The following is a 27,395-nucleotide window of genomic DNA, read 5'->3' on the forward strand; positions in this document are numbered from 1 at the left end:
GGCTCCTACCTTGGGAGGCACCTTTTTTTGCTCAGGGATATGATTTAGTTGCTCAGGGATATGATTTAGTTGCTCAGGGATATGATTTAGCAGAGGGTTGTTAGAGTTAGGGTTCTGGTTAGGCTGCGGTTGGACTTGATGATCTCCAAGGTCTTTTCCAACCTGGGTAATTGTATGATTGTATGAAGCACCTATCTGGTGGATGGCAGTCCATTGGTAGCCTTGGTGCATCTTTTCTGGGCTGCCGTGGTTGGCCAGCCTATTCTAGTTGAAACAAAGGGACTGTGACTTGGGATTGCAGGCTCCTGTTGGCTGAGAAGCAATTTACCAGTACTTTGTGATTATAAAACGATTTCAGACTTAAAATTGAATACTGGGCTCTTTCCCCAGTGTTCTTATATGTGGCACCCAGCAGAGTCCCTTGGTTGGCTTCCAAACCAAACACAGCAGTGATAGCATCCAGTTATTTTCCATTGGCAGCTGGATGGGAGGAAGGTCCATGGACTTGGAGAAGTTGCTGTTTCACAACAGGCTCAGGTATGTGATGGGAAAACCCTGCCTTGCCTCCAGCCAACCTGCTGGCCGTGGCCGTAATTCAAGTACACACCAGTAACCTAAGGGGATGAATGAGGAAATAAACCTTAGCCAGATTCACTTCCCATCTGTGCAGTGAAGGCACTACAAATTCATGGGGAATGCATTAAAACCCAATGCAGCCACAGTTTTGCATGCATGTCCCAGTGCTGCCTTTCCCACTGTGGTACTGTCCTCGGGATGCTCCCTTTGTCATCTTTGTAGATGGTTTTGGGGCAGGGTTCTGAGATGCTTTCAACAGGACCAAAACATCACTTTGTTTGGTATGTTGTCCTAGGAGGGTCATTTTCTTTACCCTTACAAGGCTTGAAGATGATGTGTTATACTTCATTGTGCAACACAAGAGAAATACCTCCAGAACAGCGATCTCTTTTATTCCACTCCCCATGTATCTGATGCTTTATTCCCTCGGGTGCTACTTGTTTGCCAAAGGATTGTTTAACCACTGTTTGACAATTTCCAAATGGGAAAAAAAAACTGCTGGGTTCCATCCAACGGAAGGGAGGAGCTTTGCAAAGTTTTCTATTTAATCTTGGTTAAAAGTAAACAACTTTACCCTTTCAACATTAGTCACACCCGCTGGAGAAAGGATGGTGTGAAGGCGCTCAGCAGAAGAGTGTGACAGTATCCTGTGACAATTCCCGTGTGCTTTGGGGATCGTAGTCACAGGGTATGGTGGCAGGGGGACGAGGGAAGCATGGCTTGGAGGTGCTCTCCTGCCCAGCTCCTTTGTCCCCTGGCTGCGCTCCCAGCCATTGGGATGGGCAGTGAGGGAGTGTGCTACCCAGCTCTGACACGTTCCTTATCTCCGACCGGCTACTTTTCAGGAGGAGAAATTGGAAGAAAAAAGAAAAAAATAAGAAGAAAGAAAGAAAGAAAGAAAAAAAGAAATGATGCAAAGAGAGGAATAAAAAGAATGACCTACTTTGGGGGGTAAAAAAAAAAAAAAAAAAAAAATAGAGCTCTCTCTCAAGGTTTTGCTCTAATTGCCGGTGCGGCGTTGCATAACTACATCGGGACTTACTGCCTGTGCCTGGCGAGGCCGGGACTTACTCCGAGCTCGTGGGGTGTCCCCTGCGGGCGGGGGATGTCCCCGGCCGCTGAGTGAGGCTGGGCTGGGCTGCACTTGGATGCTGCCCCGCCGGGGGTCCCACGGCACGGTCCTGGGGTCAGTGATAAGGGGATGTAGGGATGTGAGAATACGGCGGTGTAGGGATCTAGGGATCTGGGGATATACGGATATGGAGATGTAAGGATGGGGGCATGTAGGGACATAAGGGAGATGGGGATATAGAGATGTAGAGATACAGGGACATGCGGATGTGGGGATATGGGATACGGGGGCAGCCGGCAGTGCAGCGCGGGGATGCCGCTCCGGACCCGTCCAGTAGCCCGCACGCCGGATTTGCTTGAGGCGCTGTGAAGCCATCCCTGATTCAGGGCTGGGTTTTTTGGTTGAGGTTTTATTTTTTTTTCCCCTGCTTCCCCTTTCGTTCTCTTTCCAGCTTCTCATTTTCTTGGATCCACGCCTGTCTCCTCCCACAGAACGAGAGAGAGAGAGAGAGAGAGAGAGAGAGAAAAAGGTCACGTATGTTTGGAAAAATATGTAGGTCAGTGGAACATTCCCTGCACTTGTGCAAACGGAGCCGGGGCGGGAGAGCTCCTCCGCAGCCCTCTCGCTGCCCACCTCCCGGCCCGACCCTCCCCGAAGCCCGGGCTCTCGGCGGCGGGGAGGGGGCAGCCAGGAGCCGGGGTCCCTCTCCCCTTCTCTGACTCGTTTCGCGTACCCTGCCGGGCTCTCGGTCGCGGGCTCCGAGCTCCGGGGAAGCCGGCGCGGGCGATCGGCCGCCTCCAGCCTCCGGGCCCGCGGCCGCCCATGGGCGCGGGGCGCCGGGCGCGGCCCCCCAGCGCCGGCGGCTGAGAGCGGGGAACGGCGGCCGGGGGATGGAGGTGGCCGGCGGGGGACCCCCCCGCCTCGCCCGCCGGGTTCCAACTTCGCCGTCAACTCCCGGCCCCGCGGCCCCCGAGGCCGCCCCGCTTCTCCCGGCCGCGCGTCTAACTTAATGCACCAGCGGCAGCCCGAGCCAGCGGCCCCCCCGGTCCCCGGCCTCCCGGCCCCCCCGCGGCAGCCCGGGCTCTCGGCGGCCTCCCGCTGCCGGCCGAGCCCCTGGCCCCGGAGCGCCCGGCTCCCGCGGCGCCCGGGGCGGCGGCGGCAGCGCGGCATGCGGCGGCCCCGCGCACCATGAGACACGGCACCGGCCCCGGCACCGGGAGCGAGGCGGGCGGCGTCCCCGGCTCCTCGGCGGCGACCAAGAGTTTGCCGGCTCCCGAGCCCGGCCTCCTGCGCGCCTGGAGCAGCGGCGGCCGCTGCCGCAGCGGCACCGGCAGGCAGCGGAGAAGCGGCGGCATCCAGCCCGGCGGCACCGGCACCCAGGTGGCCACCGCGGACAGCAGCAGCGGCGGCGGCGGCGGCGGTGGCGGCTGGGGCTTCCCCGCCGAGCTCCCGCAGCATCGGCAGCCCAGGTAACACGCGGCCCCGCGGCCCCTCGGGGAACCCGCCCGCTCCCTTCCCCGGAACCCACCGGCACCGCGCCGCGGGGGGATGGGGAGGGTGGGAGGTGGGATCGGGGCATCTCCCGTTGTCTCCGGGACTCCCGAGCGATGCGGGGTCATCTTCTCACCGCTGGTGCGGGGGAGGAAAAGTTGCGGTAAGGTCGGGGGGGATCTCGGCTTGAGGCCCGGTGGGACGTCTGCACGGGAGCAGGCGTTGCGGTGCTCGCTGTAGCCGCTCACCCAGCCCCGGCTCGCTTCCCCGCTGCGTGCGTGATGGGGGAATGTTGAAGGCAGCGTTAAGCGGCAGCACAGCGCTTCTTTCACGGGTACTTGTGAGCTGAGCCTTCTCCTGCACGGTCACCGTACAGTTTGTCAATTAGGGAGCACGCCCGTCCATAAACTTTACTCGGCGCTCCGTAGCTGTCGGCAGGGCGGCAGCTTACTTTCACTCAAGTGACTCAGAAATAATGAGCGGCTCCGAGCATCGCGGCCGGCAGAGGAACTTTAATCTTTTCGCGGCTCTAAGTCTCCAGAAGGGCTGCGGGACTCGTGGCTGCGGGGCTGCCCAGCCTGACTTAGTGCGTGGCAGCCCTGCACACGGCAGTAGGTTGGAGGTGGATGGGTTTTGAGGTCCCTTCCAACCCAAGCCGTTCTGTGATGCTATGATTCTATCCAGGCTCTCAGTGCCTGCTCAACAAGTGGCTGCATCTTGAAGCGGGAAGCCATCTCCCTTCCACCTCTGAGTGAGTGTTGGTCTGTGTCGCTCCGTGGCGTTAGGCTGTGTGCTGACGCTGACTTAGCAGTGCTCACACCTCGCAGACGTGGCCCCGCTGCCCTGCTGAGCCCTGCTCCGACCCGTGTAGCCAGCAGGGATGCTTAAAATTGCCTTCCTTCACTCATAAAGGTGCTGCCCTGCCTGTATGAAGTGCTGAACCCATAGGTTATACTTTGCAGAATTGCAGCTGTCCCATTTTCTAGCCCAGCTCTCGAATGTATTGTTATTTTATCATAGGCAGAGATGTTGTCTACAGTTAAAATTACCCTGTGCTTTCTAATACAATGCTCTGTTTTCAGGTGCTTATGCATTTGCTAGGCTTAAAAGTAGGCTGACATTTTCCGGGTTGAGTATTTGCCGAAGACAGAATCTCTTTAGGAAGTTTCAGATAAAATGGTTCAGCTATTTCTGAGAGTGTGGTGAGAGGAAATTGCATTCTTTGACCACGTATCTGACAAAGATGGTTTAGGTACATCCCATCCTGCCTTAGGAGACCTTGATCTTTGTTTCTCCATGAATCCGCGTATTTTTTGGCTCTGTTGAAAAACACTTTCATCGAAACAGTTGAATTCTTGTGGCTTTGTGTTTTGGAGCAGGAAAAAGATACTTGGCTCGGGATCAACCTTGTGACGGGGGTATGCGTCACTTTGAGCCTATGAAAATCTTCCAGAATTTGGAAGTGGTGGGCATTTGGGGCTTTGCCCATGGCACTGCTGGAGATGCTCTCATTGTTATGACACACTGAGCTTGTCTTCCTGGGAAGGATGGGAGCGCTTCTGCTTGTGGCTGGAGGGCCGAATGGGCTTCCCTGCGCAGGTCTTCTTCCCAGATGTTGCTGCTGTGGTGAGCACTAAAAGGAGGGGGCATGGGGCTGTAGCTTCAGTGTCTGGATGTGCCTGCTGGCATGGAGACCGGGTGGGGAAGGAAAGGGAAACTGCTTCATTTGCATGCATGGGGAAAGAGAGCGTGGGATTAGGGGGGAGAAACAGCACTGGTGATGGAGGTGTGGGGGAAGTGAACGGCAGGGACCTTGGAATCAAGTGAGAAGGCTTGGTGGAGTCGGTACATGACAAAGTTTGTCAACAAGGTGTAGAGGAAGGGCTGGAAATGGAAACAGATGGGGAAAACACAGACCCAGAGAAGGAATGGTGAACAAAAACACACAGTGAGAGTCTTGTGGTGGACAGGGACAAGAGATGTTGGCCTGCAAAACCAGTGGTTTCCAGACTTTCAGTGACTGGATTGTGTTACTACCACTTCTTTGTCCTTCTCATCTTCCCTCTCACTCAGCCTTCTGTTCTCTTCAGCCCCTGCTTCTACTTCTTTCCTCCATGCGAACTGCTCTGCCATCCAGTGATGGTCTGAGTTTTGGGTGTTGCTATATGGAGCTGGCAGTAGGACTCAATGCTCCTTATGGGTCCCTTCCAACTTGGGATACTGTGTGATTCTATCAGTCTCTGGTCTCCTTGCTCTGAGGAGCAGCTCTTTTTGCTCATCATGCACCACATCCCTCTAACCATGGGCTTTGCCACAGACGAGATGGCAGCTGCGTTTGTCCCCATTAAGTCTCACACTACGCCTTTGTGCTGTGGACCTCCAGGATTCATCTCATCCTGCAGTAATCTGATGTGGGTTTTCCACAGGAAGAATTTATAGCTCAGTATATTAAGAATAAGTCAACACAGAGATGTCCCGTGGAAACAAAACAGTATGTCATCATGGAGCTGATGCTGCATCATAACACATTTGCCTCAAAGTAGGAAAATGAAGATCAGAGGCTGATTGTTCCAGTTTGTAGCTTGGCATTCTTTAAGGACAGGACATTTTGCACAGCCATAAGTTTAGAGCAAACAAATGACGTCTCTGTACAATTGGTAAACGGTAAATGTAAAACAACTGAGAATGGCATTCAAATGTGTATTTTATGAGTACTTTACTGCTTTTCTTTCTTCCTAAGCTGGACATTAGGATTTAAGTAACTTTCATTTGTGTTTAACAATGTTTTGCTTTCAGGCTCTTAGGACAGATGCACTCAAGTTGCAAATTTTGCAGGGAGATCATTATCTGTATGAAAACCAGGCATTTTCTGGGATTTGGCTTAGCTTTCTGTTGATCCTTGGTCTTATTACAGCTTCTTTTTGAGAAACCAGGCTGAGGCCGTGCAAATATTTGTATTTTAGCTAACTTAATTCAGGCTGGAAGTTTAACAGAAATCAGCATCAGCTGAGACTGCCTTTCTTGTTCTGAGACTGATTACTGAAATTTGCAAAGGAAATGCCATGTAATAGTGTTAAAGCAGAGCATAGAGATGGTGGTGGATTTATTATGTAGTGGCATTATGAGGGCATTTTTTTGGGACCCTTTGTTGGGACCTGCTGCTATGTGCCACGCAGGATGTATATATTGATGTATCACCAGCTGATTTCAGACATGCAACAGTTGTAGGGCAGGAAGGACTATGTGATATGATGTGATCCTGTAGGCTTGTGCTGAAGCATCTGAGAAACTGCAGACATGGTTTACTCCTTGCATTTTTCTTATCATGGCTCAGGGATCTTGGTAGATTGGGCTGAGGGGTTTGGGGACATACCTTTCTTTTACCAATACATGTAAATTTCGTCTATCTTTAGGGGATTGAGGGATATGAGCTGCTTTTTATACTTCATTTCTTGTGTCTCTTCCCCTAGAGGCAAACCATGATGCATGCGTCAGTCCAACCCAAATGTCGTGTTTAATAACACTTTGGAACAGAAAGACTCTTCTATTCCTTTATTCAAGAATCATGGCAGATTGTGTTTCTTGCATACTGCCTGCCTTTAATTTGGCACCAGACAAAATTCACCCGTGGCTTCAGGAGAATAAACTTCTCCCAACATATAGGGCACTGGTGAGCTTGGACATTTGTTAGCATCCATTAGCATCCATTAGCATTGCCACACATTTTTCTGTCTGCTCTCAGACAACAACCTTCCTGTTGTCCCTTGTCCCGTCCCTCATCTATATGAAATTCATCACTCAGAGGTTGGTGAGGTGCTGGCACAGCTGCCCAGAGAAGCTGTGGTGCCCCAACCCTGGAGGTGCTGAAGGCCAGGTTGGATGGGGCCCTGGGTAGCCTCAGCTGGTGGGTGCCCAACCACAGAAGGGGAATGGAACTGAATGGGTTTTGAAGTACCTTTCCAACCACAGCCAATCTGTGATTCTGTGATTCTGTCATATGGGGGAAAAAAGTCTGAAGGATGTTTATATGGGCTTGAGATCAAAATGGAAATTTGGAAGTTCAGGTATGAAACTTCTTAGTTATTTCAAAACATGGAAGAAGAGCCAATATGACAAAGCAGCATTTACCTGGACATCTAAACCATCCTTTCTCTTTGAGTATCCTCATGCCAAGTGAATGTAATATGTTTTGTATTTGCATATGTAATATGTCATACTGACAGTTAATGAAAGAAAGTCTATGTTACCCAGGAGAAAATCATAGAAATACATTGCCATGAGTCGATGTGAGGATGCAGAAAGTTAGATAAAATCTTCCATAAACAACTCAGAAAACTTTCCAAGCAACATATGGATGTGAGTGTAGAAAACTAAACAAAACAATGGAAATAAAAAAGAGGATCATTAATTCGCTGCAGCAACTATAGGTGTACCCACATCTTTGAGATTATATGTGTTGATTCTTCCATTCCAAAAGCATATGGTGGGAGCGAGGAGATTCAGAGATTCAGAGGTTGGTGATCAGAGGAACAATGCGGCTTCTGCATGAGTAGTGACAAGGCTAATAAAGCAATGATTGGCAGGAAAGGAAACTGAAATCTGTAAAATCCTGCAGTGCATGGAGGAGGCAAGCTGAGAGTGACTGCTGTCAGAGACAGCCAGGAGGGCACCGGGTGAAGCAGGCAGTCGTGGGGCCTGAGACAAAGGGAGGTGGCTCCTCGAGAAGCGTGGTTGAATGCCGAGCTCCTCACCACAGGATGTGGATGCTGAGAGGTTACATCAGCTAATGAGGTGACTGGATGAGTTCATGGAAGAGAAATCCATCACCGGCTATTAAATACAAAACCACTGCCTGTCGCTTAGGAAGCTTTGATCTGCAAATTCTTGGAAGCCTAGTGAATATACTCAGGAAATACTGCATTTGATTTTCTGTATTCTTCTATGCACTCCTTGATATCATGGCTGGCCATGGCTGGGCCAGGTGGTTCCCCAGCTGTGCCTGCTCTACTGCATGAGGTATGTTGGGGACCCTAGCACAAGCAACTCGTGGTGGCTTGCAACCTCCTGCCCTGTGATGGTGTATTTGAGTGGAAAGAGCTGGTTTGTGAAAACTGGTTGATCTGCTCCAGAGCAGAGCCAGGGTGTGAGTTAAAGCTTAAGCAGGGCTGGAAAAGCAGGGTACAGGGCTCAAGCTCGCTCCCTGGTGTCCTATTATTTAGCTATGCAATCATGCCAAGGATGGCAGTCTTATCTCCTTAGGTTCAAGTGGGTTCAGAGAGCAATTACATTCACAGAAGCAATTCCACTAAGAGACACTGAACACTGAGCTACAATGCCAGGCTGAAGGAGTCTCTGCTAGGAGACTGTTGTATTTCCACATGCCTCACACAGCCTGCCCCAGCCTTAGCCGCTGCCCAGGATCAGAGAGAGGGTTTGAGGCACAGAGGTCTTGTTTCCTGGCCTGAGAGTGCTGAAATTAGTTTTATTTGTCTATTAGAGAGTAAGCTTTGAAATTCCAGCCAAAGAATGGAAGAATCTGTATGACAGTCATTTTCTTCACCTGTCCACAGCATTCAGGCACTGGTTAAAGAAAAGCAGCAGTCAAAGTATTTACACATAGCTTGTGCTGGTGCTACGTACTAGTTTCTAGATGAGAACTTGCTATATGAAAATGACAGAAACAACCTGAAATTGGGCAATGTGCATGTTGTTGTGGTCATTTCTTAAAATTCCTCTGTGTTAGCTTCTATGAAACTCAAAGGCAGCGTGTAATTGAACTGTATGAGTGCCTGTATGTATTTAAGGAATGCCTTATGTAACCAAATGGCAGGCCCTTACGCTGAGCGGGAGAGCGGTGTTGCATAAGCAGCTGGGGAGCAAGCAGGAGCTCCAAGAGCACTCCTGGATTCTGCAGATCCTGCTGGATCCCATTTAACATTATTTAATAAGCTGTATTAACTTCTCTTCCCAAGAGCTATGTCGGAGCAACGACACTGATTTCATTTCCCAGATAAGCTTCACTTTTTAGAAAGAGCATCAAACTTTTCAGTCGGTTGAGCAGCTTAATGTCCTGGTAGCCTTGAATTTTCTATAGTCAGCACTCAATCGAGTTGAAAATAAAAACACATTAAAGTGAAAACCTTGAACAGGAAAATACTTGTTTTTCATTCTTGTTTCTAATTCGGTAACCGTTCCTAAAGCCCATCACTATGATTTCCTCTGTCTTGGGAAAAACAAATTATTATTCAAGCAGCTTTTATTTTCTTTAAAAATAGACAATACTGTTCAATTGGAGGGAAGAAAAACCAGATCGAGAAAATCAACTTTAACAAGCATACAGATGGCAGTGAATTTCTTTAACATAATTTTACTCCCGCAAACAATAATAATTGAGTTTGATTTTTTTTTTACTTTACCTTTTTTGTCGCTGATGGATGATTCAACCCGAGCTTTTTTATCTTGATTCACCCTTAGGTGTGTCAAGTCATTAGGCTGGAGGGCTCTTTTAACAAGGAAGCTCCCACCTGTAATCTCTCAATCAACAGGTGGATGTGACTGCAGTACGTGAGAATTGCCAGTTGTCTGATCAGCAGAATGAATCCAACTATGAGTACATCTTGGACTTGTTGGTTTGAGTGGGATGACTCTCCTTAATATGTCATGGAGAATTGACGCAGTATTTCTCATATCATGGATAAGACTGATATTCTTGCAGTGTCCTGTAGATAATGAGTATTAGTGTGTGATCAGGTGGAGGCGGGGTGTTTTTCTGCTATTTGTAGTTCTTATTTTTAAAAAAGTGCCTTGTTTTTATTGGTAATTCTACTGATTTTACTTGTGGTATTTTGCCAGTTCCTGGTTTTGACATCTAAAACAGTAAAAGGTTTTAAACTGGAGGCTTTGCATTTGACATACCCACAGCCCAATTACACTCTTCTGGTGAGAGCTCCTTTAATTCATGATTTATAAAGGTATACGATTTCTTCACGGACCATTAAGACCACTACTTAGCCAAAATCTTCATCTTGCTCATCAGATGAGCATCTGGCTTTTAAAAGTCGCTTTATCTTTGGTTACCAAGGTCAGAAGAGTATTTTGTTCACCGATTTAGTTTTCACTCTATCAGTGCAACATCTGTGGAATACACTTTCTTAGTCTTTCTGCCTGAGAACAGCCTAATCAGAGAATACTTCTGTGAAACACATGGGTGCATTTCCAACAATTTCAGCAAGAGCAATTGCAGATACAAAATAAATAGGTCACTCGTATTCACTGTTGTATTTGTATTATTTTTTTAATAAGAAGGACCGAAGAATCTTGTTTGTTTTCAGAGCTGTCACTGAAGTAAATGGAAACTTTCCTGGAATGATTCTGGACCTTTAATTTGGTTGTTTGCAAGGTGACATGACTCCATTTTTTCATCTTTTCTCTTTCTTACAGCATGAAGGGCTTTATTGTAAGCTGATGCACAATGATGTATCCCAGCTGGTTGTGGCAATTACACTTAAACTGCCTGGTCCCTAATATCCATATTTCTTCAAAAATGCACAGTCTTTTTCAACAATACAATATCTTGCTGTATCTTGCTGTTAGTCAAGTATAGAAATAAAGCTGCATTTGGTGCCTATCCTACTGTCCTCATTAAGGCAAAACTCCCACTGAAATCAAGGGGAGTTTAGTTTGACAAAGAATTACTGGCTTCAGTTTCTAATAGGGCTAAACTTTGTCCTTTTTGGTTTATTTTATTTTATTTTATTTTATTTTATTTTATTTTATTTTATTTTATTTTATTTTATTTTATTTTATTTTATTTTATTTTATCTGTTTCTTTCCTTCTTTTACATCATTTTAATCTTTAGCTTTCTCCACGAAAACCTTCTTTTTTTTTTTTTTATATTATTTGTTTCAGTTAGAACCTTCTGCTTCTCCCCTTTCCCTCTCTTCCTTTCTTCTTCCCTCTTTCACTTCTACTGTTAGCCCCACCTTCACTGACTCCAGTCATGTTAAGAGTTGCTATAGATCATGCATGTACCAAGGAATTCAACTATCTCTTTCAGATTACTTCTACATATAGATGCCTATATCCACGTACTTGCCTTAGGGTGATTCTCAGGTTTATAAAATTGGCGATTTAGACAGAGATTTATTTGCACAAAATCCATCTCAGTAATCTTCCCTTGTATTCTGGCAAGATCTTAAAAGTTCCTCTGAAGCATTCATGCAGGGCTGTAGCAGTAAATTGGGTTTTGAAATGACAAAAATATTTGGCACAGAATTGCAGTCAGAAGAAAATACTTCAGGATTTTAAAGTCTGTGTAAAAAGGGTTTTATTGATGACAACAAAACTGGAAATCTCAAAATAGATAGATTTTGTTTATAATTGTACTGTGCAACAATATGAGCTTAGACCACAAACATAATGCCTTTGTGCATCACTTCTCTTGTCTTCAAAGCAGGGCAGCCTAATAGAGAAGTCTAGGCTGTGATCAGCAATGGGTGCATTCACAACCATGTGTTTGAAGGGGTCACCGAGCAGGGGACTGTGCTGTGCTAAATACACCATTGCAAATGAAGGTGGTGCAGTCACCAGTCCTGGAGGTGTCCAAGAGACACATTGATGTGGCATAGAGGGACATGGTTAGTGGGCATGATGGGGGTGGGCTGACAGTTGGACTTGGAGGTCTTTTCCAGCCTTTGTGACTCTGACTGGCTGAAAGAGGAGTCATGGTGAAACCTCTTCTGGATGTTGATCCACCTTGGTGGCTGAGCCTTGTGAGTCATTTTCTTGTGCAAAGCAGTGTTGCTTCCAGCTGTTCTTGTGCCTTCCCTGTATGCCCTGTTCCTGCTATTGCCTCTGCAGTGCCATTCTCTCACTTCTACCTACTAATTATTTTTGGTTTTAAGACAGAAAGCCTTTTGAAAGTGCTAAGCATTGTTATCTTATTGCAAGTTGAACTGATACTCAAATTCTTTTCCAAAAGACCCCATTCAAGCTTGTGAAGTAAATAAAGACTGTGTGCCTTCTTAATGGATAGCATAGAATTTCAAAGTACTTCCACCAGCTCACAGTTCCTCAGCATCTGCATTACTCTAGACATCCCCTTTAAATGTAAAAGGCATAATGCCAAAGTTGCTTATTCTTCCTCAAATAAGCAAACACATTTTCTCTTTTTGTAAAGGTTACAAATATTGTTTCACGGTGTCCAATTTTCTGTTGCTCTGGAAAACCTAAAATGTATTGAAAACTACAGGCAAGATGCACGGTGTAATGCCAGTTAAAAAGGCATTACTGCCTCTTTAATGCAATTGCTATTTCTTTTGCTCAGAACTGTCTTTTTCCAAAGAATGATTTAAACTATAGCTGAACAATAGATTTATTGTTGTTGACCAAATATGAAATGTGGTAGTCTTCTCAATTTCTTTTCAAGATAGGTTATTTTTCAGAGTACCTGGGGATATGAGTACCTGGGGATGTAAGTTCAGTGTTTAACTTTGGAATTCACATTTTGTTTATCTGGTCTATAATATATGTATTTGCAACATCATCACTGGCATTAGACTTGCCATATTTCTCTGCGGATTTTTTCCCTCTGTGGAACTACTACAGGGTCATCATGCTGGTTAATGAAAGAAGGATGATATTTTTTTTGTAAGTCATGCATGTTTAAATATTCTTCTATGCAATTTTTTTATATCCAGTGGTGGAAGGTAACGAGACGTTTCAAAATTGGTACTGCGTAATTGAGAGGGGATTCCATATATGAGATGCGAGCACAAAAATTGGGTATAGCTCTTCACAATACCGCTCGTTTTGCAGCTGAATTCCTCAGCACTGTTCTTAGAGTGTATAATCAGTTACGCTTGTGTTGATTTAATCAATTATTCTCGTGCACAAACAAACACAAAAATCTGGCTAATTTCAGGCTCTCTTTGAAACACCAGACCTAGAGATTTAACTTACAAAGAAAGAAATACTATTTTCAAGCCTCTAGAGTGGTTTTAAAAATGGCAAAGATATATTTGGGAAGTACCATACTTCTTGGTACTGGCAGCTGTGTATCCTTATGCAGAAGTGGATTTGGCTGAAAGACCAATTCATAAATATTGTATCCAAGGACTGCAGCAAGCTTTCATATTTTCAAGAGATAATGTAAAATGTGAAACATTTCTTCTTCACCCTCAGAAGTCTCAGCTTAAACAACATGGTCTCCCAAGTATGATGAGTAATGGCCAACTAGCCAAAGTATCCACGGCTTCTTCAGTCACACGAACTGAAGATGATTCTGCTTTCTCCCCAGTGAGCCAGCACACGTATGAGAAAAGGTCAGCTTGCTGCGCTCAGTCTGAAATCCCTCCTGTACACTGACAATCTGCAAAGCAGCTCAGAAAGGAAGAGACATCGATAAAGAACCTGACTCCTGCACTTGGTGACTTTCCATCTCTCAGTCTGTGAGCTTCCAAGCAAGCGTCACAGACAGCTCCTCACTGTGTTATGGGCTGCTTGAAAGGCTATGTGGGAGATGGGGAATCTCTCATGGCTCTCTTAGGAAAGTTTGTTTTTCATCTTGTCTCTAGATCTCCCCTTTCTGGTCCGGGAAAGCAAGGGGTGTAAGAGGTAAGCATCATCTTTGATCTGATGGCTCCTCTCCTTCTGGGCTACTCTCTGGGAAAAAAACAATATCCCCCATGGGAGGGTAGCATTTATCATAGCAGAGGCTCTGTGTGCAGTAGCGCTGGGGAAGATGCTGAGCGTGCCTGACAGGCGCTTGACATTTCAGCACAAATTCAACAAAACAACTTTATTCAGGTAAATACTTAGGCACGTGCTTTTCATTACCCATTTGCTCAGAATTTTATCTAAGTCTTCTCCTGAATATGGAAAGATTAAGTGCATATTTAAAGGCTGACTAGTTCCCCACTCTGACTCACACATATGCTGCAACAGGGATGGGTTGGGTGGAAAGGGAGCAGTCATCACAGTAGCATGGGAGCTGAGAAGCATGTATTTTTTCAAAGATTATAGGGAATCCAAGGTAGGAAGGAACTCCATTCTGGCCAACCTTTTTTTCTGCTTTTTTAATCTGGAGTTAATGACTTGCTGGATGTTTTCCCCTAGTTTCGTTTCCCAGCTAGTCTCTAGGTTTCTTTTGGAGAATTCTGTTTCAGAATTGCTCTTGCTCTGCCAGAAGATGAGCCCGTCCTACTCCCGAATGTGAATACTCGTTTCTGTTATTTCCCTTTTCCAGGAGCTGTAGACAAGACTAGGAAGCTGATTTTGCTGAAATTTAACCTGTTCTGTGTGTGGATAGGTTAATTTTCAGCTGTTTTGTTTTCCTAAACTGGTTCATGGTGCAGACATACAAATGGTGGTGGTGGGTTCAAGGAAGGGAAGCAAGACTTCCTTTGGAGCTGTGGTGGGTTTAAGTTACCTTACAGCATTCAACAAATATTTTTTCATGAGTGACCTGGAAGACAAGATAAATGGGGCCGTGTTTTGTTCCACAGGAAGCTGGTGAGTGGAGAGATGAAGATGAGAAAATGATGACCAGCAGGAGAGGGAATACAGAGAATGAATGTGGAGCAAGGGAGACCAGGAGCTTTGAGATGCAGGTCATGGCAGTAGAGAGAAACAAGAGGGGAGGGATGGAGAAAGGGCCCCCAGTATGAGATGTGGCAAAGCAAAGGTTTTGTGGCCAACTGAAGGAAAAGTGCTGGAAAGAGGGCAGATGTGGACCTGAGCCTGGGAGGAGGAAGGTCAGGGTGGAAACTTGCATGCATCATAGTGGGGAGAAAGAGGTTGGAGGAGAAGCCAAGGAGATCTTTGAGCTGAGCAAAGACTGGAAGTGGGATTGGAAAGCAAGGAGTAATGCACAGAGTTGCTTGGGAAGTTCCCGAGTCTTGGAAAGCCAGAAATAGGGATGAGCAGATGATTGTCCTCAAATGTGAGGCTGGACTGAGTGGGGAGTCTGAGGTGTGGAAAGAGCTGGAGACCAGAGGGACAGACAGGGACTGCATGCCCACTTGGGTACCTGGAATGGAAACCCAGTGCTGGCAAACTTAGCACTTCTCTGCTGCTAGCAAATGCTCACAAAGCCCATAGGAAGAGCACCTCATCCCTGCCTCTTGCTGCTTCCCTTTATCACTACCTGCATTGGTGCAGCAGCTGCCAGAGCTTGTTAGCTGAGGTGACTGGAAGTCTCATGGTATTTTGGAAATGTCACAACAATGCCCAGTAAGGAGGATTTTCACTAGCAAAGTCATGTGCTCGCAGAAGCTGCATTAAATGCTAACCACTATGGATGCAAAGTCAAGCGCTCAGAAATTAGGAAATAGTATAATTAAGCCTGCCTGTGTGATTTTAATTTATTCACTTCCTGCATATTCATTATGATTCCATACTTAATGATTTAATGATTGCACTACGCTCTTTTTTTTGTTGTTGTTGTTGTTTCTTGTTACCAGTCATTTTAAGTCATATTAATTTGCTGGCATTTCCCAATCAGTTCTGAGTCACTGCACAACTGCTGGCTTAAGCTGGGGGACAGGTCAAGCGCGAGACCAATTCTGTGCCACCAAAGCTGACTTATCCTGGCCTGAACCAATTCTGAAGAGTCAACAGTGTAACAGGGTGGCAACTTCAATTTAATTAAACATTGGGTTCCAGTTGGTTTTTAACTGGGGATATCCTTGTTGCAAAGGCTACACACACCTGCAAAGCAAGATAGTGAAATATTTCTCAAGAATGTACCACCTCTCCTTTTTGAATGTTTTGGCTAAAATCATGAATAGTTGTAATTCAAGGAAGATACCAGACTGGAAAATTTCAGTTCAAGTGGTTTGGTTATGGGAAAGTTCTGTGTGGCGGAAAGAAGTTTTCCTAGATGAAGGGATCCTGCAAGGCTTCCAGGCAAGCACTATACCCAGGTCACTCGCTAGAAAAGGCAGGAGGTGAGGGAGATCTGACAAGCATAGCTACAAAATGAAATTCACATTTGCTGCAGCCGGATACATGAGCCTTAGTAAAACACTCAAGACTTCAGATTTTCATCTTGATCATTTTGTAGATTCATTTTCCAAACTATGCTTTGCGTAGAGGAGTTCTTCCATTGTCTCTTGAAATTATTGCTTCTTTATTTTGGGAGTGAGAGTAAAAAAAAAAAAAAGAAAATTAAGATCATGGTTTGTTTTTAGTTCCAAAATTTACTGTCTTCAAGTGGCAAGGCACAAAAGTTGTGCTAAGAAGAGAACTTTATGCACAACACTGCCAGGCCATGAAGGACAGAATCAGCGTATGTAATGCAGACAGGGAATGGGAATGACCAACAGCTACCACCTCTAGCAGCACTGTCCAGTTCCATTATTGTGGCTGCTGATAGGCCCACAAAATAGTTTGGAAGAACAGGATACGTACAACACAAATGTATTTATGGGTCATGGTTTCCTTCACATTGGGGTATTTTGAATAAATGTCTTCTGGATTCAGATCTACTTTGCACCAAGCAAGCAGTGGAAAGCATGTTTACTATGAAATGTTGGCTCCTTTGAACTCCAGCGTGACCAAATTTTTGCCTTTATCACACAGAATTTTGTGGCCGCAGTGAGGCCATTCACTGTTATTGCCTGTCTTGCTCTGTTCACAACTTTCCAGTAGTTTGACTGCTTTGGCCCTCTTTGTATGTTTTAAAGAGGGGTCCTTTGTGGACCTTGAGGCAGGTCAAAGAAAAAAAATGTATTTAGTTTAATGGAAAAGTATTTCCCTAAAAACTTTGTTCTAAGACTTTATGTAGCTTTAAAGGTGGCTTAAAATATTAAATTTACTACAGAATCTGGCATTTGTATTTTGAAATATATGTACTGGAGAAATGATAAATATTGAGCACCCAATGCTACTTTCTTGCTCATTTTCAGGTGTTTCTGATGCTGTGATATGTTTTGGTATGGTTAAATCAGCTTTTCAAGGTTTTAAATTAAAAAATGTTAACTGGTTTTAATGGACATACAATTTCTCTACTAGTATCTGGAGTCATCTTTATGACTGCTGATACAATTTCATTTTAAAGAACTACACACTATTTTTACATCTGAGAAAATGTAAGTCGTACATGTTCAGATCTACATAAAGCTGCAACAGTTCTTTCTGATATGAATTATTTCCAAAATTGTCAGTATGTAGCCAAACTCTTGAGATCAAACAGGCTTTTAACTTTGTTTTCTGATCTTCTAATTGCATCTTTTAGGAGCAGATTGACAGGCATTGTGGAAAAATTGTATATGTATTTATACTTTACTCCCTGCAGAACCTTGTGCAAAAGGGATTTTGTTATTTGTACATAAAGTCCTTACTGTAAGAAAACACAAATGTTAAGTAGCTTGCTGTAACAAAGCTGTTTCTTGCATCCTGAGTAGGAGTTACGTGTGCTGTTTTGTATTGTATCTGTAATTCAGTAAGGTGTAAAGCTTGTTCTTCTGCTGAAAGGTTTTTTTATTGGTGAAGTGACTTGATTACTCCCATGTATCAATGTCTTCAGGAGCATAATAGGTCTTGTTTCTATCATATATTTTTATGCACCAAACCTTTATACGTGCAAAAATACCATCCTTTAGTTGTGAACTGTGTAAGAACAAAGCCTTACATATTTCTCTTTTGCTGTGCAAGGTTGTAATGCTCTGAAAAGAATAGTAACATAAACAGTAACAGTAAACACCTTCACCATGTCCATGCATCACATCCTGATTGATGCATTAGCTTGTTGGATTATGGTCTTCAGTCAGCAAAGCACAAAGCATGCCAATAAATAAAAGTTTGACCCATTTTCCCATATCATTAAAACAACCAGTGGATTTAAGACTGATGGAAGGCAGTGGACACTGCTGGCAGAGCGGGCAGAATTTGAGAGCAAATACAAGTTACCTGTTAGATAGCTCTTCAGTTGAGGGAATCATTCTTTCATTTACTGTGGTACAAGGAGACCAAAAGCTCCCCATGGACTTTCAAGGGACCCAGTTGACATCTAAGTCTGTCCATTATAGCTACAGTAAATACATTGTTGTCATGGTAATGCAGTGATCAAAGTCTGAGGGAAAAACTCAGGCATTTCTCTGGTTCATAGTGTGAGATGAAAGAAAAACTTGACAAGTAATAGAAAAAGAAAATAGAATTGATCAGCATTTACTTTAGGTTGGCTTTGCAACCTTCCAGAAAGGCATTATGAATTTTAATTTAAAATTAAACTGCTTCAATTTAATTACGTGATTTTGTATATCTGTGAGGATATTTTTTGCACTCAGAAAAACGTTGTTGCAGTCATCAGGGTAAGGTGGAGGTAGGATAGGAATACAAAGCCCCAGTGCCTTCTGCACAGAGGCAACAGATCTTTCCCACTGGGTAGTGAGTCCTTCCCCAGTGTGGCCCACTTCCCCATTATATTGCCTGGCAAACTGGGACACCACTTTCAGGCTTCTGATTTCAACTCCAGAAAGAGCTGCTTGAATATCAGCCCCAGCTCTGATCCCTTTGCAGAGGAATCATCTCCTTTGCCAGCATGCTTACAATGTGTTTCTAGCCCAACTCTAGTATTACTTGCTCACAGCGAGTTTCTAGTTATTCCAACACTGTATCCTTCCCCTCAGTGGTGTAGCTTAATGGGGTATATGCATACATGCCCATAAATCTTAACAGATCAAACTGTGCAAGCTTTAGACCCAGTGAAAGGGGATGACTCACCTGATGAAGTGCTTGCTAGTCAAAGCAAAAGCTGTACAAAAGAAATTGTAAGTGTTAAAATAAGCTTTTGTCAATGGGGATAGATTCTGGCCTTCTTAATCACAGTGACTGTGTCTCACAAGTATTCCCAGTGGATAAACAGAAAATACACACAGAGTAATAATGAGAAAGGCCACCAAATTCCAGCTCTAGGTCATTCACCTTGTGTTAAAGTCTCAACACATTTAGCTGATTATCATGGCTAATGTTTCATGATTGTCCTTGATCTGAGAGGTCTTTTCCAACCTCAAGGATTCCATGATTCTATGAAAAAACAATGTTATTTTGTAGACCTAAATGATAAGAAATTTCTGGTCTTGGGGATATTACTGTCTCATGCAGTTTTCGACATAAAGTAAATAGAAAAGTAGTTTTGTCTGAGCAAGGACTTTATTGTATGCCCCAGAGGAATTAAAACTCCAGGAAAGGAAATGGAAAAATCCAGAAAATGAGGAAAGACAAGTACTGCAATTTAATAGCATGTTTAAAGCATATACTTATTTTAGAACATGTGCTCAATATCTTTCCTCATCGGGTTTTCATTTATGTGAGAGTAAGTACCAGCTGATGTATATTACTAAATCACAGTGCAAGGGTCGATAAACATATCCACAAACCTTGCTTTTTTTCCTGGACTGTGGCCTGGTTATTAAAAAATAAATAAAAAATAAGAGGAAACAAAGAAATGAAAGTATTAAGTGCTCACCCCCCTCCCCCCCCCCCTTCTTTTTTTTTTTTTAATCTCCAAATAGATCATAAATCAAGCATACAGTAGAAGTTTTCATCAGTCTTGAGGCAGCACTCGGCTGTATGGGATATCGAATATCCAAAGGAAATACCATAACTTCTGAGATGTGCTCAGTGTTCTCATTTGTAATTTATCTCTTAGAAGTATGGCAGCCTAATGTTAATGCCCTTCAGTTAGGTTTTCAGAACCCAAGACATACATAAATCAGAGGGACCTGCCCAATCTGGCAACCGGATGATTTTTCAGGAAGAACTTAGAGTGACTTCAGAGACTCTTCTTAGCCCTGAATCCCCCACGTAGTGCTTGTACAATTCTGTTTCTGAATGTTTAGCTCATTCTTCTTTCTCACAGTGAAATGCCCATGTAAGCCAAGGGTCCTGGAAACCTGCCTGGTTTGGGCACTGAGTTCAAAATTAAAGGGTTTTTTTTTGCTCAGTTTCTTAGAAGAATAAAGGATTACTTGGTCATGTTTTATGTGGTTATACATGTGCCTTTCTAGCTACATTCTAAATTTGCTGGCCAATATCATTTAAATTCATGAGAAAGGTAAAGATATCAAAACTACAGGCTATCTTTAAGTTTTGTGACAATATATGCCAGGCCCTACAGAACCCAGATAACCTTCACAAGAGCTTTCTGACACCAGCCAGTAAGACATTAGCTTGTACTAGTTTCACAGCTTGCAGAACTTGGTTTATGATGTGCAATTGCTTCCTTCTGGATTTAAATTAAGGGGCTTGCATCTGCAGTGATTTGTTCTGCACCTGTAAAACCGGTCCTAGTGTAAGATTTAGGAGTAAGATGAAATGGAGCTGCTTGCTGGTGGTGCCTGCTTACAACCAACTGTGGCTCTGACCACGGTGTGGGCAGCTCTTGGGTCTGTGCAGGAGTAGCCTGAAGCAGGCTTCAGGCATACTTGCATGCATCCTCTCATACCTAGAAACAGTGTGTTTTCATGCATTTAGCCTTAAAAGATAAACATTTTAAAAAGGAAAAGCAGTCAGGAGAGAAATTAAATAGGAACTGTTCGGAATTGGGAAAAGTGTATGGGCTGAGCGCCAGGTTTCCTGAATTCATGGTGGTTGCTCTGGAGAGGTTTTTGTGGGGTAACCGAGCACTTCATCTCCTCCGGCCACAAAGAAAAGAAGTCACAAGTGGGAGAGATTACTAATGGGAAATGCTGTATTATTTTCATAGGTCTAAATGGATGAAGAGTGAATTATCAGGGGAAGCGAAAATCACAGTGAACGCTGCAGCATTTAGGCTTGCTCTTGGCTAGTTGCAATACTGGCGACATACAAAAAAAGCTAGAAACATGGTGTTGTAGATTACATCGACAGGATCCCCTGATGTGGGGGCTCACACATAGCCAGCTGGCTTCTCTGAACTTTCTGAGGCCAGCTTTGCCTGTGGCATGTGAGCTGGGTGGAACAAGAGACAAGGGAAATCACCATGGAAAGGGAGGAGATAAAGAAATTCCCCTTCTGAGTGCCAGCACTGCTACTCACCAGAGCTGCTGACAAATATCACAGATTTTATCTGGAAGGACCGAGGTTTTCCCTGTCATGGATTTGTAGCTTTTCTCCTCCTCCACTGCTCAACGTTTGAGTGCTTCTCAGAGCATGCAGGAGCAAGCTACTCTGATTGCCCTAGATGAGTCATTCCTCCAGATAAGCCTGACTGACTTCAAAACTAAAGTTACTCTGCATTGGGTGGAAAACACCAAGACAGAAGAAAGCAGATTGTAAATGAGAAATTGCTCCTGCCAAACTGCAGTCCCTGTCACATGAAGCCATGCTATTTCGTGTGTGAGGTGAAGTGCTGTTTTGAACTGACTTCAGCTGATCGTAAAACAAAAATGATGTTGTAATTGTCACATAAAGGCTCCTGACATAGCAGGGGAGAAGACTTCAATCTGTCACAACCTGTTCTCTTTGAGGAAGAAAAGGTGACTGAGAGAGTGTTATTTGGCACAGAACAGTGAATCAGAAGCAGCAGTACAGTCCTTTTTCATTTTTTGGATGCATTTACACTTGCTAATGTGCCACTCAGTGCTCTTAAAAACTTAACTCTTCCTTCCTACCTGCCAGCAAACTGAGAATCTACTTTCCTAGAAATGTGCCAGAAAAATGCAGCTTCTTCAGAACCAAAGATTTCAGTCAAATGTGCATTACAGCAGCTAAGACAGCAACTCTTTCACTGCCCTGCGTGTGGGCTGCTCTCCATGTAGGACATTCCAGCTGGGGCATTCCTGCACAGCCCTAAAGCAGAAATACTACCTTTGCATTTTCCCATCTCCACACTTCTAAAAGCATCCAGTCCGCTGCCAGGAAGCTAGTTTATGTGGCAAACAGGGCTCAAGCAAGATATAAAGGTGGCTATTCAGACCCTCAGGCTTTGGCTGTAACACCTACTTTATCTTTAAAGAAACTGAGCAATGCCAGTGTAGGACTGAGTGAACCTCCATAGGAGCCTCTTGGCGCAGAACAGTAATGCTGTACAGCCCTGACAGACAGATAGCACTGAGCAGCCACATCACCATGAAGGATTTCCAATGGAATTCTCCAATGGGACAAAAACTGAGTGATGCTTAATATTTTTGCAGGCAAGGAAGAGAAAGATGCTGTGAAAAAAAAAAATCTCTTTTACATTCTAAATGTAGCCATAACCACCAACAGTATATCATTCTGGATCAGAAGGACTTGCTGGGCATAGTAATGAATTTCTCTCCTCTGCTTTCTCAGTTCTGATCAGATGGCTATCCATAGCTATATGGCCCTTACTTTCACTATGTATCTCTCACAACATCCATCAGTGAACACTTTGGACCAAATCTATTGTTAATCTTGAGGAGTAGGAGTTTTCAGGTGATAATTAAAGGCAGGATTAGATTTAGAATGAGGGTTAGGGTTGAAAACAGATGGGTCTGAGGTACTTGGTCTGCAGAACAGCCAACAAGGCCTGATGGGCTACAACAAGGACTAGTCAGCTTTGCTGCAGGTCGTCTTTTTACTGACTTTGTTTGGCTCCATACTGTACTTAGGGTTCACGTGCTTTTCCCCACGGCATAACTAACATACTGTTCTTCAGTCCCAATACCAGCTGCCTTCATCCACCCTTGCCAAGCTTTCAGGATTTACCACTTAACACTCCTGCAGCCTCATGTCCACCAGCCCCTCCTTTAACCTTTTCTCTAACACTAGCCCTCAGCCTCAGTGTACTCTTGTGTCACATATCTGCTCCAGGGTTATTTAAGCCATTTGCTCTGGTGGCATTTGTACACAGTCCAGCCCAGTGGGCCTCCAAGGACTTCCAATGTTGCTAGAAGTCATTCAGCCTGCATACTGGACACTTGACCTGAGGTCACATGGGTCAAGGAGGAGCCAGGTACATGAAGAGGTTTGTCCCAGAGCCTGTGACATTCCAATCAGAGCTTTTGCTTTGTGGGATTCAAATAACTAAGGATGATAGAGGCAAGAGTGATAAGAAACTTCACTCATTAACGTATGTTGCATGTAAGTAAACAAAGCCTAGAAAGCTGTAAGCTGCTTGACATCTCACATAAGTGATTGATGCTCCACTTGCTCATTCGTTCCAGCTGAACAAGTCACTGACCAGACACAGTTCTTTTCAGCGGCAGAGAGGCAGTCTCAAGAAACTGTTACTTCTTCTGTCATTTTAAAGTAGGGCTGCAGCCTTCAACAGTATTGTTCCTACACTATGTGGATGTGAATCCTCATTAGCTTCCAGACGCTTGTACCTAGTGCCGGGTAGCCCTTGCTGGAACATGTCCATTTGGCAAGGCAGGGAATCCATACTTGTTCCACATCATTTCATATGAACAGCAGTTTAATTTCAGTAAGCTAATAATAGCCCATAAAATCTTACGTATCTGCAAAAAAGAGTCCCCACAGCTGCAATTTTTGAGTTTAAGAGTTTATGCTGTGCAAGGGTGAGTAGTGAGGAAGAATGAGAGAATGAGAGAATCACAGAATGGCTTTGGTTGGAAGGCACCCCAAGGATCATCAAGTTCCAACCTCCTGCCACAGGCAGGGCCACTGACCTCCAGATCTGCCACTAGACCAGGCTGCCCAGGGCCCCATCCAACCTGCTCTTGAATACTTCCAGGGATGGGGCATCCATAGGCTCTCTGGACAGCCTGTGCCAGCACCTCACCACTCTCTCTGTGAAGAACTTCCCCCAACATCCAGTCTAAACCTTTCCTCCTTGAACTTAAAACCATTCCTTCTTGTCCTATCACTGTCTACCCAATTAAAAAGATGATTCCCCTTCTTTTTATAATCCCTTTTTAAATACTGGAAAGCTGCAATGAAGTCTCGCAGCCTTCCCTTCTCCAGGCTGAACAAGCACTGTTCCTGCAGACTGTCTTTGTTAGGGAGGTGCTCCAGCTCTCTGATCATCTTTGTAGCCCTCCTCTGGACCCTCTCCAGCAGCTCCACATCTTTCCTGTACTGGGGGCCCCAGAACTGGATGCAGTACAGGAAGCCTATATGTTGACCCAGGCTGAGGCTTAGTCTTGTGTTTGCATAAGGAAGCCAACAGTGAGGTTTTGTTGTTGTTTGTAACTGGAATATTGGTAAGTCTGATAAGATCCGGTAATAAATACAGATCTCTGCGTCCAAGCTCTAGTTTTGTCCCTGACATTAAGCACTAGACTAACAGAAACTAAAGTGTATGATTCTCAGAAAGCCCTTGAGCTGGTCCTGCTTTACTGCACTCCTACTCTCTGAGCTTCCTAAGCTTTGTTTTTCCTGGCTCTACCATTTGCTTTTTATCCCCCACCAGTCCCCAGCCCTAGCCTCAGTTCTGGTCATGCCATCAAAAGATGAGAGCAACTCAAGTCTGGAGACTTGATGAAAATCTGCCTGTGGGGCTGGAGAAGCTGTAAGTATAGTCCAAGGACAGTCTCTGAACATTGTCCTGTGTTATTTTTTACTTCTCTTTATGCAGAAGTATAGTATTATCTGTAGATATGAATCATGAAATGTTTATGGATGAAGATTATTCTTTCTTTCCCCCAAAGCCCCATTGCAAAATGGGCACCTCTTGGAACAAATACAAGCTTTATGCTGTCGTTGGCATTTTGACACTGATTTTGACAAAGTGGAAATGCAGTCAGTCGGTGTAGTCAGGGTCATTGTACTTGTTCTATTAACATGATGCATGTTTTCCTGGGCATTATCTCCAAGCTGTTTTCACAATAGAGCTGAATCAATGTATCTAATTCCTGTTCACATGCATTCGTTTTACTTACCAGTGAAAACTGATGTTACCAGTCTTTGATAAGCACTTAAATTAATTCCTTCCAGACATTTGGTTTAATGCCTTTCATCCTGATGGAGTTGAATTAGTAGGACTAACTACTTAAGAGAACAGAAGAAGAAAGTAAAACATTTTAGGATTAGATATTCAAGACAGGTTTTCATATTAGCATATTAAATCCATAAAGTACAGGTGTTAAAAGGGACTTTAGTTACCCTCTAGCAAGCTTTTGGTATGAGCAGAACCTGTGCACCCTAAGACACAGGCTCCCCAGGTGGGTACAAGAGTGTGAGACAAAAGGATGCATTGTAAATCAATGTAAATAAAAATGTAAAATTATTTTCCTTAGTTTGTTAAAAACAGCCTTCAGAGTCTCTTTGCTGCTCTGCCCAGCAGGACCATTTTCCCACGTGAAGCCTAGGATGGGGCACCCACAAATTTGATACTAGAAGGTCTACAGTCACATTAGGTCTTTTAGGACTACTTATTCTGGGAAAAGTCTACACCAATGGACACTACCTGCAAGTAACTTTTACGTTATGTGCGTATGAGACACTTCTAATATGCAGAGCTGTTATGTATCTTACAACTAGTTACTTTTTACTGAAGATTTCAGAAAATCCAAATTTGTCCAGTAAAGAGAAGATGTATTTCAATTTCCCGTTAACCAGATGCAGGTTGAACTGGATGCAGGTGTTCACTGAAACCTTCAACAACACATTTTATCTCTGCTTTCCGTTCCCTCCTCATTTTTTTTTCCAGTGCAAAATAGGAAATATAAACTTAGAGTGTATGAGAAAGATCTGAATGTATTTGAGAAACGTACTTTGTCAGATAGAACAGGAGAATGTGCAGTGTTTAAAACAGTGGCTGAAACTTTACCCTTCAAAGTATTTTCTATATGATAAAGTATTTCCAGATAGGTTACTATGAGGTCACTATGCTGTATTAGCTATATCCTGTATACGAATGCTGATTTTGCAAACATTTCTTCTAGAAAGATGGATTTGTGTCATATGAATTTATGCATTTTGACCTTAAGCCTGCTTATGTAGTGTCTCTGAATCTTAGGAACCCGCTTGCTAATGGGTCAGTAATAGCAGTACTCTCTGTTTCCATCTTTCTGGTTATTTACTCATTAATTTTACTTCTTTAGAGATATGTCAACTAGCCAGAAACGTCAAGAAGCACTTTGTGTGCATTACAGCTCTGTCTTTAATACTAGGCCTTTCTGACAGTGCTCAAAAGCCAGGATTTTTTCTCTTTTTCTTAGAAATATGCCCTTTTTTTCTCAGACATACGTCTAGAGAATTTTATATGCGCAAACAAAATTAGGTATAATACTGTTCTTATTCATAAAGAGGTAAATAAAATTTAGTCTTAACATGAAACATGGAGGTATTTCAGTTTTTCCTTAAAGGGGAGAAAAGCTCAGGAAACTTTTAGGTTTTGTACCTGAAGGCATTTCGAGAAAGCATAAATCTCTGTCTGGGCTACATTTCTGTAGCTGAAATCAGAGAGTGTATAGGGCTAGATGTACTGAGGTGGGAACGTGCATTAGGAGTGGGCGGCAACAGCAGCCATGGAGGGTAGAGTAGTGGGGGATGTAGCGCCTCTGGAAACATTTACTTTGGGGAAGTTTTTGCCCCTTAAAAAAAGATTTTAAAAAAAGGCATTTGCATCTGTATTCTCCTAAACATGCATCTCTGCTGTCTTTCAGAAACACAAAGAATATATCTGAGCTCTTTGTCATGTTCTCTCCTTTTCTACCATGTCTGCTGAGAGTCATAGAGTCATCCTCCTTTATCTTCTAAAACGCGATGAATGCAAATCAGCATGCATTGTAAGCTCAAGGAAATTTAATGTAAAGGGAAAAGAGTAACTTCCATGGCGACTTTGTCCTGCAGGATCCCTACAGCCAAAACCAGTATAATACTCCAGGGGAAACTGGTACATCATCATAGCATTTGTTTACCTAGTCCTTTCTAAGCTCTTTCTGTTAAGGACCAGCTTATCACTCAGATTTGTTTCCTTCCAAAAAAAGGGCAGAATCATGCCCATGTTTGCATCCAAGGAACATCCAGCGTGGCTTAGTGAGAGGATCTTAGAGCAGTTCTGTTGCTGACTGGCTTCTGGCGCACGGAGCAACTATTTCAGAAGGGCTTTGGTTTATGCCAGAGACTGGCGGCCAGCCAGCAGAAGCCCATGCTCTGCTCCTTCTGCTCTGGCTTCATTTTCTGCCTTGGCCCTCTGCACCCAGCCTGAGAGCCACGGGCTGCTCTGAAGTCCTAGGCCTTCCCTAGTTGCTCTGCTGTGGCTCTGCCTCATGACTCCATGAGGTCAGCCAAGAGCCAGTCTTCACTTCCCACTCACTGAACATCAAGCCTCAGAAAGCAGGACAGGCAGAGGGGGTCATTTGCTCTTTGTGCTATCCTATTGTTTCGTTAGCATTTAGCTTGCCT

The 27,395-nt window shown here is 44.1% G+C and overlaps 1 protein-coding gene across 5 annotated transcripts in view; it reads left to right on the forward strand.

Annotated features, from left to right (window-relative positions):
* The first annotated feature begins 2,223 nt into the window (after positions 1–2,223).
* Positions 2,224–27,395, forward strand: part of NPAS2 (neuronal PAS domain protein 2) — an 89,537-nt gene continuing 64,365 nt past the window's right edge. For 3 of the 5 annotated variants that reach the window (XM_015850382.3, XM_015850400.3, XM_015850407.3), the window contains exon 1: positions 2,224–3,117. In XM_015850382.3, the coding sequence (XP_015705868.2) occupies positions 2,837–3,117 (281 nt within the window). In that variant the 5' untranslated portion in view covers positions 2,224–2,836. Of the gene's footprint in view, positions 3,118–4,606; positions 4,766–27,395 lie in introns of those variants that run through there. The other 2 variants (XM_015850423.3, XM_085551721.1) reach the window with 1 other exon arrangement.

Source organism: Coturnix japonica, chromosome 1, assembly GCF_054131305.1.
Source record: "Coturnix japonica strain WE chromosome 1, WE-NBRP24, whole genome shotgun sequence".
Classification (NCBI taxonomy): Eukaryota; Metazoa; Chordata; class Aves; order Galliformes; family Phasianidae; genus Coturnix; species Coturnix japonica.